The sequence below is a fragment of the Meleagris gallopavo genome, chromosome 19 (genome assembly GCF_905368555.1).
Source record: "Meleagris gallopavo chromosome 19, MGAL_WU_HG_1.1, whole genome shotgun sequence".
Classification (NCBI taxonomy): domain Eukaryota; kingdom Metazoa; phylum Chordata; class Aves; order Galliformes; family Phasianidae; genus Meleagris; species Meleagris gallopavo.
The window spans coordinates 6,782,525-6,799,586 of record NC_139422.1 but is presented as its reverse complement, the minus strand read 5'-3'; the positions used below and the strand labels follow the sequence as shown (position 1 = coordinate 6,799,586).

Here is a 17,062-nt window from a genome sequence, read left to right as displayed (position 1 = left end):
TGCAGGAGGGCCCTTATGCTGTGCATACACCAATGGAGGCGTTGGGGGGAAGCAGCTGCTTACAACGTGTGCACCTTACTTAAAGCCTACAAATGGTTTGGTTCCTGGCTGCTGCTGCTCTGTTTATCCCACAGCCTTGGCAGGCACAGGACCCCTTCCAAACGGCAAGGAGAGCCAATGGAAGTTGTCACTGGCCTGTGGCCAGCTCTCGAGGCTTGCGACTGGCTCCCATGCTGCAGCTCCTCATTAGCACTTCCCTTCTGCAAAAATGTCTGTTGCAAAGTCTGCGGGATTACAGCTCTTTGCACCCTGTTCTTGTTCAGTCCCTGGCACAGTGAGGCTGTGCTCACAACAGGCTACAGAAATATGTCATAAAAACCTTTCTCTCCTTCGCAGGTTCGATAGCTGATCTTTGCAGGGCTGCTTTTAGAGTAAATGGATCTGGTGTTCGAGTTCCACAAAATAAGATCTATACTTGCTGAAGGCAGCTCAAGTATTCGCTAAGTCCTTGCTGTAACATTGCTTTTCCTTGCTGCTGTCCTGGGTTCAGATTAGTGAAGAATCGCTTTGACATTTTCATTATAAAAGCAGCTTGGGAAGAAAGGAGGCTGTTTATTTCCATGCTGGGATACGAGCACCAAAACTGAAATGAATGGGCCAAAAACGAGCCTCTATCTTTCACATTTCCAAACAAAGATGCAATGATAAATTGCTAGACAATGACGTTTGACCCATGGAAGTAATAAAAAGCTAAAATTGTGTTTTCTTGGCATAGCTTTCCAATATGTACTGCGCAAAGTCCAAGCAACCTTGAAGCAGAGCTGAAAAGGAACTATGATAGGGACTGCTCAGTGCTAACCACTGCTGTCTGTGATAATTAAACAGTGATGGTCTGAAGTGGACCTTCCAAAGCTGAACTATTTGTTATCCCCTTGCTTTCATTTCTCGCTGTCAGACTTGTGCTCAGATCCCTGCTCAGGCGTTTGAACTGCGTGCAAAGTGTGCTGAAATTACTGGCGGTAATTAGTTTATTTAGGGAGCAATTAATTAAACACAACTGTTTCCCTCTCTATAGATTAAAAGAGTGCTATAAGCGATAGCATCTTAAAAAGAGCAGATGTGCTCTGAGAGGACCAGAGACCGATTGTTCCATCAGTTGAGGAGGACGGGACAAGTAGCAGAGGGCCAGAAGGAAACACGAAGTTCAGTGTTAGGGACAGCAGTGACAATAGCTCCGAGGGGTGCCCACCTGCTTGGGGAGTGACTCCAAGCAACAGTTTTTCTTTTTGTTTTTGGCTTTGGCTTTTGTTTTTGGCTTTGGCACGCAAGAACCTTTTTCCTCTCCACTCTTCGATGACCACTCGGATGAGGATGTAATTCTGTGCCACCTCTGCTCATGCAGAGCGCGGTGTGCTCAGAGCTACAGCGCCGGGGGGGGGAGGGGGTCTGCGGATGGGGCTGCCCGAGTCGCTGGGGTGGTGCTGGGAAGGAAAACGGGAGGGAGCGGCTCTTAGCAAAACCTCAGCGTTAACTCCTGGTGAATGGCACATGGGACAAAGCCGTGTAACGTGTGAGAAGCCACGGGATGCTTGTGGGGCTAAGTGGGGAGCACGGGGGGGCAGAGGGGTTGATCCTGATGTTTTTCCCTCTCTGGGTATAGAGGGGTTAGAATGTGCCAGCACTGGGGATGAAGGCTCCGTGCGGGACCACCGTGCTCTGTGCGGAGACATCGAGCTCTGCAGGGGGTTCCCGTCTCTATGAACCGAGGGCTTCCATCCCTCTGTATCCAATCCCCGACCCCCCGCAGCGAGGTGAGGAAGGCGAGGAGAGGAGGAAGAGGAGGAGTAGGAGGAGTAGGACCCGGCGGCGGCGGCGTGCGGTGGAAGAAGGGGGCACCGCGTTCACGCGCCTCTACCCGTGCAGCCCCGGTGCGGGGCTTTGGGAAAGAAGGGGGGGAAGCGGGGAAGGAGGGGGGGGGGCCGCGCAGCTTCGCACCGCCCTCATTGGCGGCCCCGTTGGCGCCGGGGCGCGGGGCGGGGAGGGAGCGGCTCCCCCGCACCGCCGCGGCTGCTGCCGGCACCGGCCATGTGCCGAGAGGATCCCCGCTGCCGGCTCTCCCGCTCGGTTCCCTGAGCTGGCATCGGCCTTCTGTCTTGTTTATCATCCACTTTATTTATACCCCCCCTCCCCACAAATCACTGTTATTATTATTCTTTTTAATTTATTAATTTTATTTGTTTATTTCTTTATTTCTACTCTTCTCCTTTTTTTTTTTTTTTTTTTTTTTTTTTTTGCATTCCCGCATTGATGCGTTCGGAGCTGGAGACTTCAAGAGACGACGCGGTCCTCACCTGAGCGATCCGGCACCATTCCCCCGCTTGAAGGTAAGAGGGGAGGAAAAGAGGAGAGCATCGGCGCTGCACTCCTTCTCCATGCCCTCATTCTTTGCTCCGGGGAGGCCCTCAGCAGTGATTTTCCCCTGCTTATTTCTCTTCCTCCCCTCCTCCTCCTCTTCCTGATGCATCCTGGAGTGCTGGGGTAGTCCTAGGAGGATGCCTGCAAGGGGAGAACAGAGGATGAGCTCCGGCTGCAGGCTGGGGCTGGTAGGGGTTTGGAGGCGGGAGGTGGACATGGAGAATTGCAGAGCATCTGCTCCCCGATAGCCTATCTTGGGGAAAGTGGTCCAGCCAATGCTTTAGCCCAGGATGATAAACATTGGGATGCTCCAAGCTTGGTGCTGCTGGTTCCTACAGCATCTTTAGTTCTAAAGCTGTATCTACAAAGGAGGATGTGACAGCATCTCTCGGGTCTGGGGTGGGATGCTTTCCTCCACCTGAGTGTTCAGGTCGTGTCCTTGGCCACTCTGGGGACAGCTTGCTCTCGTTGCATGTGTGGTCTGGGGACAAAGCTGGCCTCTCTCGGGGCATTCACCCACAGCCATGTGGCCAACACCGGGGTCCTTCCTCTCTGCTGTCCTGCCTCCAAAGGACATAGGAACCCCCTGCGTTGTCTGGGTCAGGCAGCAGAGCAGCCCCAGAGCAGTGGGAATGGAGAGAGATCCAGGGCTGAATGCAAGGAAAGTGACAGCAGGATGATCTGCTGCTTTGAGCACTATCTGGTTAATACAGCAGCTGGCTGGGGCTGAGCTCGTGGAAGCACATGGACGGTGTTTGTTCTGCAGGATGGGGGGGCTGTGGGGGAGAGAAATCCCCCGAGGGAAGATGGCTTTTCATTTCCCCCTATCGAGCGGTTTCAGACAGGATTATTTATATTTGACATAACAGATCACCAAACTTGGAAGGTAGTGGGAGTGTGCTCATACTCATTAAGGTAGACAGTTTTCTGACAGAATAAATTAAAGGTAAGAGAAGACTGCACTCTGAGGTTCAACAGATTGTCTTCCAGCCTAAAAACGAGCAGTGAAATCAGCATAAAGCCTCGATGGTAAAATCGTGCTCTTCCATGATGGATGGCTGTCATTTTAGGAAAGCTGGCTGACATCCCGATGCTTAGAGTGCAGACAGTGCTCCTGGGTGACCTCACTGGAGCATCCGTACCCGTATGACTGGGGTTTCAGTCATTGCATCTGATGTCCTCACTGAGTAAGCAGCTAAATTATAATGCAGTTAAGGGAAGTGAGTTTATGTAAATTGTGCATAAACTCAGTGCACGACTTGTCCTCACAGCTGCCTTTAGTTGCTGGCCCTGTTATGGTGGTGTGTGAGTAACAGAATGCTGTTGGCAGCCTTTTATGGCTGTTTCTCTTCTCATCTGGAATCAGCAGCAAAATGCACTGTGGCTGTCAGTCAGTGAAAAGAGATTTCAAACACCTTAAAGACCGTGCAGCTGTAATTAAAGCTGTAACCTCCTTCCTCTGCATGTCAGTGTTCCTGTGCAGAGCAGTGACAAGGAGTCTTAGGAAACAGTGCTGGTGCTCCAAAGAGATAAAGAACTTCAGCAAAATCCCCCAAAGTGACTGATGCTGATTTATCACCCTGTAGCTGGGGGCACGGCCAGCCAAGAGATGTTTGTATCTGGCAGTGCTCCTGATGTAACAGTGCTGAGAAAGAGCAGGGGAGGGATGGAGGAGAGGGGGCAGGTGTTGGGTTGAGCTTGCCGCTCATTCTCGTTCTAATTTACACTTCTCCCCCCGTTGTTGTCTATTCCTTCTCTCCTCGTGATCTAATCTATTGCAGTTGGCAGGATTTGTTCACCTTTTGTTAAAAAAAAAAATTCATGTTCCAACATTGCAGCTTGGCAGAGAGGCTAAAAATATGTAGGATGATGGACTCTGACCCTGCCCAGACCTTCCAGCCCCATTGGGATCACAGCTGGGGCCAATCCAAACAAGAGACATCAGCAACCTCCAAGCCCTGCGATCCCTGCAGGAGCAGCCCAGAGCAGAGGTCAGCTGCAAAGGCTGGAGGAAGATGAAAAGTCATGAGAGCATTTTGAATCATCCTCAGACAGCTTAACGAGGTCCGTGACCTATTTAGGGCAGCTGAGAGCACCAGGGGAGGACCTGGCTGCCATGGATGGTGCGGGTCGCAACGTGCCCGTGTCAGACACGGCGTGGGGACAGGGAATGGGGCTGAATCAGGCTGAAGTCACAAGGGCTGGCTCTGCAGGGGACAGGCGATGTGTTTTCAGCTGATGATGCTTGTTGGAGAAGTCATCCATCCGTGGGAAGGCCGATGCTGAGGAGCGGTGACAAAGCCACTCCTGGGGATGGGCTGCTCGGCACCCAGGTGCTCCTGGCTCCCAGCTCCTCTTCTGTTAGAGGAGGATTTGGGGGCTCGGTAGTGCCAGCACAGCTGATGTCACGCCATCCCTGGCTGTGTGCTGATGCTGCACAGTGCAGACCTGAGGTGAGTCAGGTGTGGGGCTTTGGTCTCCCTCTCCCTTCAGATAGGGATCACACCCGCGATGAGGCAGAGCTGGTGCTCATCTTCGTACAGGCTGAGCCAAGTCTTGCTCCCCAAGCCCCCGCCGGCTGTCCCCAGTGCTTCTCTCCGCATTCCTTTTCCCCAACACCGAAGCCATTCACAGTGACAAACACCAACCCAGGCAGTCTATGAGCTCACCAAGCTGTGCTGGGCAGGAACACGCACATTGTCCCCATCTGAGCATGAGCTGACAGTGCCTGCCCAGCACTGCTCAGGAAAGGAGCAGGGCTGCGTCCCACCACCCTGGGGCACACCGCTGTGCTTTTATCACAGAGATGGAGACTTGTCATATTCTCTCTGTGACATTATCCTTGCAATCTGCCCTTGGTGCGTTTCCAGAAATAGTTGGGTCCGCAGTAGACACGGGTGACATCTGGATGCATTACTGTTGAGTTTGGAAACATTCAGTAAACAAGACAGGACCTATTGTTTAAAGGTTATTTCAAGAGACTCCGGGCGAGTTATCCGGCCATGCAACCGGGAAAGCCTTAATGGCACTGTGATAATTGCCTTTTTCTAAGAGACCTTTCAGAAGAAAGTTAGCAGAAACCCGAAAGAAAGTCTTAGCCTGTCCTCGGGACGTGATCCAAACAGAAAATATGTGTATTTGTGTCTGTTTGCTCTAGTGCTATTGGATCAAGGCTCAGCAGTATGTGCCTGACTGTTGGCTCCTTACCTCGCCCTGAGGGCACTCTGCAGGGGATGAAGGTGATGATATCCCCATCAGCAGGGATGCAGCCTCTGCACCACCAGCTCTAGGGATGGCTTTAGGCCACACCGTGGCTCTGCCTTGGGCACAAGCTCATCACAGGGTCTGAGCTGCAGAAGCCCATAAACCCATTACTATGTGAATTGCACGCGGTGGGCGCTCCGCATGGCTGAGATTTCCTAACTCTGTGCTGGAAGGGAGCGAGCTAGGAAGAGAAGTCTTTTGTCATTTTATATTTCCCTGGACAGAGCAGTCCGTTGTTTTTTGGCAGCCCGAGAGTCTCGGCTGGACCATAATGGACCCAAGCTGCCCCTGGTAGCACTGCCCATTCCTCCTGCACCTGCAGAGCTGGCATCAGGCAGCACCACACTGCCCCTTAACACACCAAGAGGTTCAGGCTGAGGTTAGAGCTTTAATGAAAGCAAACACCTGTGGTGAGACGAAACACTGGAGGATGCACAGGGGACGCTTGCAGCCTGTGATGGGCTCAGCCATCCCTGTGCCCCAGATCATGTCCCTACTCAGGTCGTTTTCTCCTAGGAAATAGCGCATGCACTGAGCTGATGTGCTGAGCAGCTCTGAGCTCCGAGCGAGCATCCCCCTTTGAGCCAAGCATGCTGCATTGGCTTTGCCCTGCACTTTACGTCCGTATCCCTTTTGCTCTTGGAGTGGATTTGGATTCATTTCAAGCTCTGTTGTGGGTTTTCCTGCCCGAACTCTGGCAAACCATTAACTCTCGTTTTTCTGTTTCTGTTGTCTGCCTTTCCAGCCAGACTGCAAGCTGCTGTGTGCAGGGAATCCCCCACCCCGGGCTGCCTGCAGTCCCACAGTGACCCTGCAGTGGTTCTCTCTGCTTTTCCATCACCCCTCGTCCCCAGCAGATGCTGCCCAAGGTGCGGATGCCCGAACTCTGCTCGCATCCCTCTAGCGGTAGCCACACCGCTCCGCTAGTGCTGGGGATATTATGGGTTATATGGGGAAGGCTGGGTTGTCTTAGGGAAAACCCGGCCAGCCCTTCAGTGTTTAGGTTGATCAACAGTCAGTAGCAGCTCTGCTTTGATATAAATAGTTGCTGCGATTTGATTCTGCTGCATCTGCAGTTGTAGAAATCACTCACGGTACAATAGAGTGCATATTGCTGCCCTTTAGTTAACAAAATATGAGTGTGTTACATAGCAAGATAAGGTGCCTTTAGTGGAAATGCAAGCCAGGCTCTCTCAGGGGAAAAAACTACAGTACTGATGCTGCTGGAGACTCAGCTTTGAGCAGGGATTTGAGATTTTGGTGCCCTGGGTGCTGGAGAGGCTCAGGAGATACACGGCCTCGAGGGCTGCACAGTGCCTGCAAGCAGGGATTGGAAGGAATGCCATTTGGAAGGCTCTCATGTGGAAGGAAAAGGATCTCTCTCCTTCTGATGGCGTTGCCTGCTGGGTAGCTCAGCCCTGGGAAGATTAGCAGTGGGATCTGGGGGAAAATAGCCGTGCTGCCTGTGTGGGAGTGGAGGTGGGAGCAGGGGGATAATGAACGTTGATTGGGGCTTGCCATTAGGCAGACTTTGTGGTTGGGTTGTGATTTTGCTGTTATTCACTTCACTGTCCCTGGAGGACTGATTTGCAACAGTTTAGCATTGCTGACAGCCCAAGAGTTATTCCCGATTCTCACAGTGGCTCGTGGGATTCAGCCCATGGAAAATGGGATTTTCTCAGTGGCGTTTATTTTCCCTTGAGTTTTTAGCATCAGACTTTTGTTTTTGTTCTATGATGAAATAAAACAGGATAGGTTAGTGGAGCAGAAATGCTAAGCCAGGGCTTGAAGCAGTGATTGAGCACCTGGTGGGAAGGCAGGGCCAACCCAGTGCAGCTCAGGTGTATTCAATGCACTGAGTGACCAGAAGGGCTGCAGCCAGGATCCACCCCTGCCCAGACCTCATTTAAGCACTGCCATTGGAGGTGTGGGTATCTTGCTGGAGATCCCTGCACACCTGAGGCCTTCTAAAGGTAAGCAAATTTTCTTCTTTTGTTTTTGTGTCCATGTCCACTGTGTTTGGACTTGTCCTCATCTGTTGTAGCTGCAGACTTTGCCACCCTGATATTATTGCTGTGCTTTCCATCACATTATAGCACTGAACTTATAGAAAATGCAAGGCTTTGATACCAGGTTCTGAGAAACCAAGCACGGATCTCACTTCACTCTCTGGGTATCTTTGTAAATAGACAGAGGGCAGCTGGACTATTGTCTGAGATCATAGCTTCACTTGAGCTGGAAGGGACCCCTCGAGGCCATCTGGTTCCACTCCCTGCTGTGATCAGGGACACCCACAGCTCCACCAGGTGCTCAGATCCCCTGACGTTGGGTGCTCCCAAGGATGGGGCACTGCCAGCTCTTTGGGCAACCTGTGGTAGTGCCTTCACCACTTGACTGAAAGCAAATAAAACCCACAAATACCGCTGGGTTGCGGCAGTGCTGTTGGCTGTAGAGTGTTGGGTAAACCTTCAAATGCTGAAGTGCTGTTCCCAGTGCTTCTGTTTTGCTGAAAAACAGAGATTTGCAGAGGTTTGGATGCTCAGGGGTCGCTGGTGGACACCCATCCCCTTCCTTGGGCCTGAGAAAAGCCATCCCCAGCTCAGCCTGGCGGCAGCAGTGCTACTTTGGTTCTGGGGATGTGGGGAGGATGCACGGGGAGCATTGCTGCATTGCTCTCCAGGGCCTCTCTGGATCAAGGAGTCATTTCAAAGGCAATGCTTGCGTCGTCCCAGTGCTGATGCCAGGCAAAAAGATACATCGCATGTGTTTTGATTTCTGAAAGATGCCATCCCTGGGAACAGTCGATATCTCAAACATTTGATCTCAGCAGCTCTGCTAAGCCCACGTGCTTTTAAGTAGAGCACTTTATGTGAAGGTTTTCCCTGCTCCTTTCTTCGCCTAATGATGGTTTTCAGCTGAGCTCTATGAATTACTTTCTCTTCTGCTTTTTTGATTAGGGTTGTCTCGTTGTGGTGGGTTTTCTCTCTCTGATCTCAGAAAAAGCTGTAGCAGAAGTAAGAAGAGGGAAATAAACGGGAAATTCACTGAAAATGGTTCAGCAGAGTTGCCAACAGTCTGGAAATTACCCTCTCAGACGACGGTCTGTATTAATTCCCCTGATGCAGCAAAGATAAATCCCTATTAGAAATGAGAACATAAGGAGATTTTACTGCCCAGAAGGAAACTCCTGATCATGAGCCATGAGGAAGCACATTGCCTTCTTTTCTCTCTGTTGATTCATGCACCATGCTAACTTGCTGGGCTGGAGTGGAAAAAACACTCTGCTTGCTTTCCCCTGCATGGGTTCAGCCTGAGCCTTTGTGTGAGCAGTGTAAAGCTGTAGCTATGGAAACTCCTACCTTTTTTGTGGAGTTTTGTTGTTTTTAAGGCAAAAAGGTGTGTGTATCTCTGTGGAGATCCCGGGTGCTGCTGCTCAAGCAGCCCTGGGGGTACATCCATGGCTGCTGCTCATCTCCCTGGGGCAGCCAAGATCAGCTCCCCTGTCCATGATGCCCAGCAGAGACCTACATGGGGTAATTCACTAAATGGGGTGAAAGCCCTTTCCTGCAGCTGGACAGAGGATGCTCCCCAGAACTCCCAGCTTGCATCATTTAGTGAGCCCCAAGGACACAGTGCTTCCTGCTGTCCCCAACCCATGGGCCCATCGGTCCTGAGCAAATGAGGCTCAGCTGAGCTGTTCACAGATCCTTTGCAGAAGACCTTCTGTCCTTCTGAGCTGCACTCTCACCTTGTAGAAATGCAAAGCTGAGCGGGTTTACTGCTCTGTGGAATTGTACCCTGTGTGCATCCTTCTTTCCTTTCCCCATCCTGATGGAGCCTCAGCACCTGTAGGGTCCTGGATGAGGTGGGACTCTTTGTTTCCCCCCTCCAGCACCATGACATGGAGGAGCACAGAGCTCACCACAGCTCAAGGAATCGCTGTGAGCTGGTGATGTGCTGCTGTGTGACAGCCTTCCCACTGCCTGGGCCATCCTGGCTGCAGAGTCACAATTCCTCAGAGCTTTGCCCTTGTCCTCTGCGTCAGCATCAGTCACTTGGTGAGAACTGCTGAAGACAGCTCCTGCTCCCAGCCAGGTGCTGTCCTCTGCCAGCAGCATCACGCTCTCATGGCAGTATTTGCAGAAGGACAAATCCCCCTTTTTCCAACTTCCGTGCTCAGTTTTCTGCTCACTGGGTGTTTGTAACCTTTCAGCTGCTCTGTGCTGGGTTATGATGGAGATGGAGCAGTCCCCATTGGAACAGAAAGAAGTGGAAATTGAGGCAGAGATGGATGGCCAGGAGCAGCTCTTTGCTGTGGGCTCTCCCCACCCTCTCTTATTTCCCCCTTAGCACTGACTGCAGCTTATCTCAAGCTGCTAATACCAAAACCTGCTCTCTGATGCTAATATCTCAGGCGGACTAAGCCGCAGTTCAAGAGGAGATTAAATGATGCAGCGTGGAAAGACAGCCTGTCTTGCTTTTTGTTTTTTCCTTTCTGAAGGAGTTCAGACAGCTTAGGAGTTCTGGATGACAGCGGATGTATGGAAATAATTCCTGGTGCTTACGCAGAGCAGGGTTGTTTGGGCAGGGACAGATGGGATTGAGGAGGGCAAAGCTTTCCATGTGGCTTACCCTGCTTTATTCCAGGTGTGCTGGAGCAGCTGCCAACTCCTTCCCTGTCCACTTTAATATGGAGTTAGCAACACCTTGAGAAGATCCCAGGGCAGCACAGGTGGTGTTCCTCCTTTCCCTCCCCAGCAGCACCACTGCTCTCCTTTTAGCAGCTGCAGTTGCTTACATCCATGCCTGGAGTTGTGTTCGCTAAGCCTCAGTGCTGCTTTGTTGAGCTGTGCAAATATTATTTTTACATTAGGTGTGATTCAGTAGTATTAAACAACATTATTGCTTCATTATTGCTGTGTGCATGTTCCCTCTTGCTCTGTGCTGGGGCTGGCATCCCCTGAATTGATTTGCTTTGTGGGCATTCAGAAGACACTCTGACCTGGTTTATGTTTTAAATCCTACTAATGCTAATTAGGGTGAGGGCATCCCAGGCTGTCCCGTGATTGCCTGGTTGTTGCAAACTTTTCGGTGATATCTGGTGTAGGAAAACCCAAAACTCGGAGTGGCTGTAATGCGTGTGATGTTTTGGGTGTGCTGTGCTGGGTTCTGCTCTGATGTGTCCCCTGTGGGGATGCAAACCCACAGCGTATGGAAAAGTTGTCCACTGCCCATCAGGAATATAGTGGCTTTTCTGTCAGTTTTGAGACTGCTGTGTAACATTTAACAAAGTGCTTTGGGATATAAAATGGTGCAGGATGATAATGAGAGCAGGCAGGAGGAGTGTGATGTTTGACTGTCTCCATTGCCCCAATGTTGGCATTGCTCTAGGAGCATCAACACTAAGAAGGGGCAGAGCAGAGAGGAGCAATTCTGGAGTATTGAGGACCGTACTGTGAGCTATGATAGATGCAATCTTTATGCCTGCATTATCCTGAGCATGCAGGAGTGGTGCAGCCCTGTGCTCCAGGGGCTTTGCAGCTGGGGAGCCTTGTTCTCTGCCCGTATTGCTGGCAGCTGCCTGGCCCACTGGCTCCCTGTGTGCAAAGCCTTGTGCTGGCACACTGCCCTGCTGCTCTGAGCAGCCCAGCTCTCGTTCATTGACTGGGTAGGATTACAGGAACTGGGAGAAATGCAGGAATAAGGCTGCATTGGCCATCAAATGTATTTGAGCTGCTAGCAGCTGTTTGCTGCTTTCCCTTTTGGGTTCACCCTCAGGCAAAACCTTGGCACCAGGGCATGGCGGGACGTCCCACGTGTTCCCCATTTTTTTTCCCCTTGCTGATCTCTTTCCCTTTCTTCCAAAATAGGGTGTAATTGGAAGGATTGGTATCAGGGCTGGATGTGCATGGAAGAGCTGGAAAATGGCTGCTCTGTGGTTGGGTGTGCTGCAGAGGAGCAGGTCTCAAGCTGGTAGGGGATGCAGGAAGCATGCTGCAGTAAAACAAGCCATGTGCTTACCTGTGTGGGTGAGATGCAGCCTCTTTATGAGGGCAGTGCTTCACTGGAACCAGTGTTCCCATCTGAGGTTCAGTTCTGAAGGTTTACCATCACAGCACTTCCAAGTAGTGCAAAAGGCTTTGGGGTGACTGTTGTGATGGGATGGGAAAGAACGGGATAGGGTGCAATGAGTGTAGACCCTGCTCATGGAAAGTCCTGATCAGAAGGCTTTTCCTGCCACAAATCCCACAATCTGGTTTAACCAGAACTTGAGGGTATCCTAAAGAAATCTGTGTGCTCACCCTAGCAGTCCCTAGCTGTCTTCCTGCAGGTAGCAGCAGAGTCCAGCATGCAGCTGTGTCTGCAGCACTGCAACATCTGGGGCAAGGGAAGAAGCCATCAGTCGGGGTTGGAGCCAATGGGAGCTCTACTTCTTCCTTCTGCAAGCTGCAAGGAACACAAAAGCCCATTTTTACTCTTGCATCAAACTCTCCATCTGCTGCAGGCTGGAACTACTCAGCCATAGATGTCCTGGCAGAACCAGACAAGTGGCACAGGATTGTGCCTGCACCGAAACACTCAGCCTGGAGCAGCTGTGCAGGAAGGTAGCTTAGGCTTGATGGGGGTCTCAGGTATCCTCCATAGCTCGAGGGCTCCTCACCTTCCCCAAGGACATGGAAGGAGCCAAATGGCTGTAGACACGTCTGCTGATGCCTGCGTTCCTCGTAGCGAGGCTCCTGCATACCTTCCCCAAGACCACAGCAGAGCTGCAAAGCACTTCCTTTTACCAAGATATTTATTACTGAATATATGAACCTGGGAGCCTGCAGAGCGTGAAATTAGGAACAAATGTAAAAAGGAGGTCTAGACAGGAATTGTTCTGCTTATGGGTTTTTTTTCCCCCCTCCCTCCTTTGCACGCTGGAGAGTTTAATGCTTCCAGGTACATGGTTTTAAGCAGACAAGTATGTTACGGGAGGAAAAATAGTGTGATGCAAATGGCCTTGCTCTGAGCGGAGCAGTGGCTGTCATGCCGTGCATGGCTGACCACAGGGCATCGGGGGCTGGGTGGGAGGAATGCAGAGAAAATTGTTGTGTGCTCCCCTTGCTTGCCCCTGGGGCATGCAACCCTTTAATTCACAGTGAGATAGCAAATGGGAGCAGCGAAGGTCCCAGGGCTGGAGCCCTGATGCTTCCACATCACTGCTGCAGTTTTGGAAGACCTGTTGTCTCCCTGCTCTGAATCCCCACAGGGTTTTTGTCCCAGGGATAGGGCAGGATTTGGCTGGGCTTTTATCCTGTGGCCATACAAGAAGCTCTCAGCCATTACACAGCAGCACAAATTCCCCTGCTCCTACAGCTCTGCTCAGCAGCAGCATAAAATGTGATACTGCTTTATCCATTCAGTACTTACCCAACTTTAGCAGGACATTAAGCACCTGAAAATATGCCACAGATTTATTTTCTTTGGAAGCAAGTTAAATCCCTGACAGATACGGTTGCTTTTCCTCAGGTGCTGAAGTAATTTGGGTTTGGGGAACCTGGTTTTTTGGTTTAACCTGATATCACGAGCTGGAGGCCAGCTTTGTTAAAGCACTTGTCGGGTAGGTGGTCACAGTTCGCTCTCTCTGTCAATTTATGTTACTTATCCCAATCCCAGACTGATGCCTGCAGCTCTTGGGCTGTGCAGTGATGCTGCTGCAAGGAGGGATGTGTGTACAGCTGTGACTGTCCCCATTATCTCCCCCCCCGGTGAAGAGTTTGGCATTTTTCTGCACAGGATGGTGGAAATTTCAAGCTTTTGGGATAGGGATGCTCAATGCAAGGCCTGCAGAGCTTGTGCTCATCTCGCACTGCATCTGCTCAGCTCAGGACATGGGGGCCTCGTATCTTTGCCATGTCTGTGCTAGAACCCCTGTGGATGCTTTAGGGGGAGGAAGATGCTACTCCCAGACACAAGCATGGGACTGCAGTGTCAGTGTGATGCTCTGGCCACAGCACTGGCTGCAACGCAGCTTTCAGAAGCATCATCCTATGTACCACCATGCTCCCTTGATTTCATCTTGGCCACGGCAAAGCAAGGAGCTCTGTGCCCACTGCACTGTGTGGCTTCATCCCATGCTGCTGCTTTGTGGGGGAGAGAAGTGCCTGGCCCTGCACTCGTTAAAGGCTCACTTAGCAGCTCCAGTTATTCCAAATTAAAATACCACATTGTTTTCATGAGGAAAATGGATTATAAGCTCAGAGAAAAAATGTGCACAGCTCCAACCCCCCACTTGCTGTGAAGCTCCAAGCAGGAGCCAGGCACGTGCCATGGGCAAGTCCCCATCCCCAACACGGAGCATGGTGTGTGCCAAGGGGCTGTGGGGCTCATGGCCAAATCCCATGCTGGCATCATGCAGGTTTTACTTCCCTGGGCCCCCCTCCTGCACGCAGAGTAACTTGGTGATGCCCAGACTGGTCGGCCAGGATGGGGTTTTCATTGCAGGACTATTTGTACAACTCTCATAGGGTCCCACTGCTGCTGCTCACTCCCTGCATCAACCTGCAGTTGCTGGAGCTCAATTACTCAGCCCACCTGTGGGCTGCAGTAACACTTAGCAAAGTTCTTCTGGGCTTTTTCCATCCTCCTCCAGCTGTCAGGTGGCACTGGGAGGGGCTGGGAGCTCCCCTGATGGCTTTCACAGTACTGGCATCCAGCCTGATCCCCTGCAGGAGGGGGGACAAACCCAGTGGGAGCTCTCTGCAAATGGGGCCAAAGTATCCCATCCCTTCCCAACTCGTCCAATCCCATTCCAACCCAATCCTGTATACTCTTATCCCCTATCCCAACCCCTATCACCCCATGTGCTCTCTGTTGCAGGCTGTTAATGGAGAAGAGGGCGGATGACAGCCGGGACCGTGGTCATCACAGGTGGAATATTAGCAACTGTCATTTTACTTTGTATCATCGCTGTCCTCTGCTATTGTAGGCTCCAGGTAAGGCAGGGCGATGTGGTGGGGATGGAATAGGGTAAACCAATCCCACTTCCCATGCATGGTGTGAGAGCGTTGGGAGCCCAGCTGAGCCCCATCCCATTCCAGTACTACTGCTGCAAGAAGGATGAATCCGAGGAGGATGAGGAGGAGCCCGACTTCGCCGTGCACTCCCACATCCCTCCGCTCCACTGCAACCGCAACGTAGTGCTGACCAACGGGCCGTCCCTCTACAGCTCCTCACCCTTCAGCAAGAAGGCAACGCCGAGTCGCAGCGGCTGCCCGGGCTGCGGGCAGTATGAGCCTCCAACCTTCTTCCTGCAGGAGCCCCCCGAGGAGCTGCACAACGGGGGGGACCGGGTCAGCTTCCAGACCGTCAGCCAGGAGGAGCTCGACCTGCCGGTGAGCGTGAGTAACCTGCAGGCTCTCAACCCCAACCGGCTCTCAGCCATGCGTGAAGCCTTCTCCCGCAGTCGCAGCATCAGCACCGACGTGTGAGCCCGGCGCTGCATGGAGGACTTCTTATAATCCACCGCAGTGTTTTAAAATAAAATTAAAAAAAAAAAAAAAAAGAGGAGGGGGGGAAAAGTTGAATGTATTGCTGCATAGACAGAGATGAGCTAAATTTCAGTATAATGGAGGGGGAAGTGAGGGTGGCTTGGTGGCAGCTGGGCCCTGAGGTTTTCTAATGCTGCGTTGCATTTCTTTCTTTTATAAAGAGGATTTTGATATTGTGCATCCTTTTATACAGAGAAAATGCCCGTCATCCACAAGAGGCTGGTGGGCTGAGATGGGTGTTGCAAAGCATCTTGAGCTGCAAGGCTGCTGTGCTGTAGGGATATGTGGCACCTGGGGGCTGCTGGCTCTGGTGTGCAAACACACGCAGCCAGCACCATCCCCTGGCAAAGCTGGGCTGCTGCTGCCCATCCTTCTGCCACTGCTCTGTGCTGCAGCCGCGCACATCCCATCCCATCCCTGTCCTGCACTCTCTTGCTCCTCCAATTGCTGTCCTCATGGGGCAGGAACAGTGGGCACAGACCTGGCCCTGCTGATAGAGCTGGGTTATCAATCAAGTTACTTAGGGCGAGGAGGAAGGAATGATTCCAGATGGAGGAACGCACCCGCAGCTGCCCTCTCCAAATAATGAGCCTCCCCTCTCCAAAGGATGCCATATGCTACTTCTAATCTAGGGAGCTGAGTGCTGGCAGAGCGAGAGTGCACCCATGTATGTGCACACACGCCCCTGCATGCACATTTCTAGTTTAATTTTGAAGACTACCATAAGATTTCCTTCCCATTATTATTATTATTTTTTTAAATAGAAGCAGTCACAGCACATATTACTCAGCCAGTGACATGCAGAACACTTCACTCCCTCCTTGCTCTCCCGTGTACAATTTCTCTTGCACAACACCCTCTTGCCCCAGGTTGGGCATTATTCAGGTTAAAAGTATCACCCTGCACTGGGGCAGGGCATGCTGCTGCAGAGGAGGGGTGGCTACAAATCGACCCTAACAGCCTCAGTGCTGTGCTCGGGGCCAGGCTTTGTTTTCAGAGATGCAATGAGAACGAAGCACTGCTGTTCTATAGCCCCCAGCATACACACACAGTGTGCAGCCCATCTGGAGATGTTGCTTTCAGCTGTGAGGGCTTTTAATTCCCCCAGGAAACCCTGCAAAGCACAAGTCAGCCTCTGCAATCCAGTACCTTTGATAGTTTGGGGTTTCTGCTGGGGGATTGGGGCTTGGGTTTGGCCACGTTGAATGGCAGCACCCACTCCAGGCTGTACAGTGCTCACATCAGTTTGTTTGAATGCATTCAGCCTTTGAGTTCTTTGCCTTTCTTGTGAACATTTTCTTGTTCCAGCTTTCCCCCATTCCCTGTTCTATTTTTGGGGGGGGTTTTCCTTCCGTTGTAGCTTGGAAACTAAGCAAGTAATTGACATTCTCTAACCTTCACCTGGCAAACTGTTGTACAGGACTTGGGGAATCATTGAAGAAGAAAAAAGAAAGCAAAAAAATAAACTACTTTGACACAGGCTTTGCTGCTGACCTTTGTGTACCCACATTGTGAAATACAGAAGGCAGTGGTTGCAAAAGTTCCACAGGGGCACAGGATTTCCTCACTGTGAGATACTCAGTGTATAACAGAGGTACATGCCTGGGTTTGGGCACAGGCATCAAGAGGGGATGCTCAGTGAGCCCTACCCATAACCATAACCCCCTTCACATCTCCTTTTTTCACTAGTTCCCTCTTTGCATTGCGGCTCCTTTAGAAGCTTCCAGTCCTTGAGTCTATACACATCACCCCAAATCCCAAGCAATAGGCCAGGAAGGACCCAACTCAGGGACTTTTTCTTACATCCTGAGGAATAGGCTCAGTACACAGCAACAACCATCCACTACAAA

General features: G+C 51.5%; 1 protein-coding gene across 1 annotated transcript; it reads left to right on the top strand.

The window, feature by feature from the left end:
• The first annotated feature begins 1,924 nt into the window (after positions 1–1,924).
• Positions 1,925–16,691, top strand: FAM163B (family with sequence similarity 163 member B). The gene is made up of 3 exons (XM_003211298.5): positions 1,925–2,384; positions 14,542–14,657; positions 14,763–16,691. The coding sequence occupies exons 2-3, from the start codon at positions 14,565–14,567 to the stop codon at positions 15,150–15,152; spliced, it is 483 nt and encodes a 160-aa protein (XP_003211346.1). The 5' UTR covers positions 1,925–2,384; positions 14,542–14,564; the 3' UTR covers positions 15,153–16,691.
• The last annotated feature ends 371 nt before the right edge of the window (positions 16,692–17,062 follow it).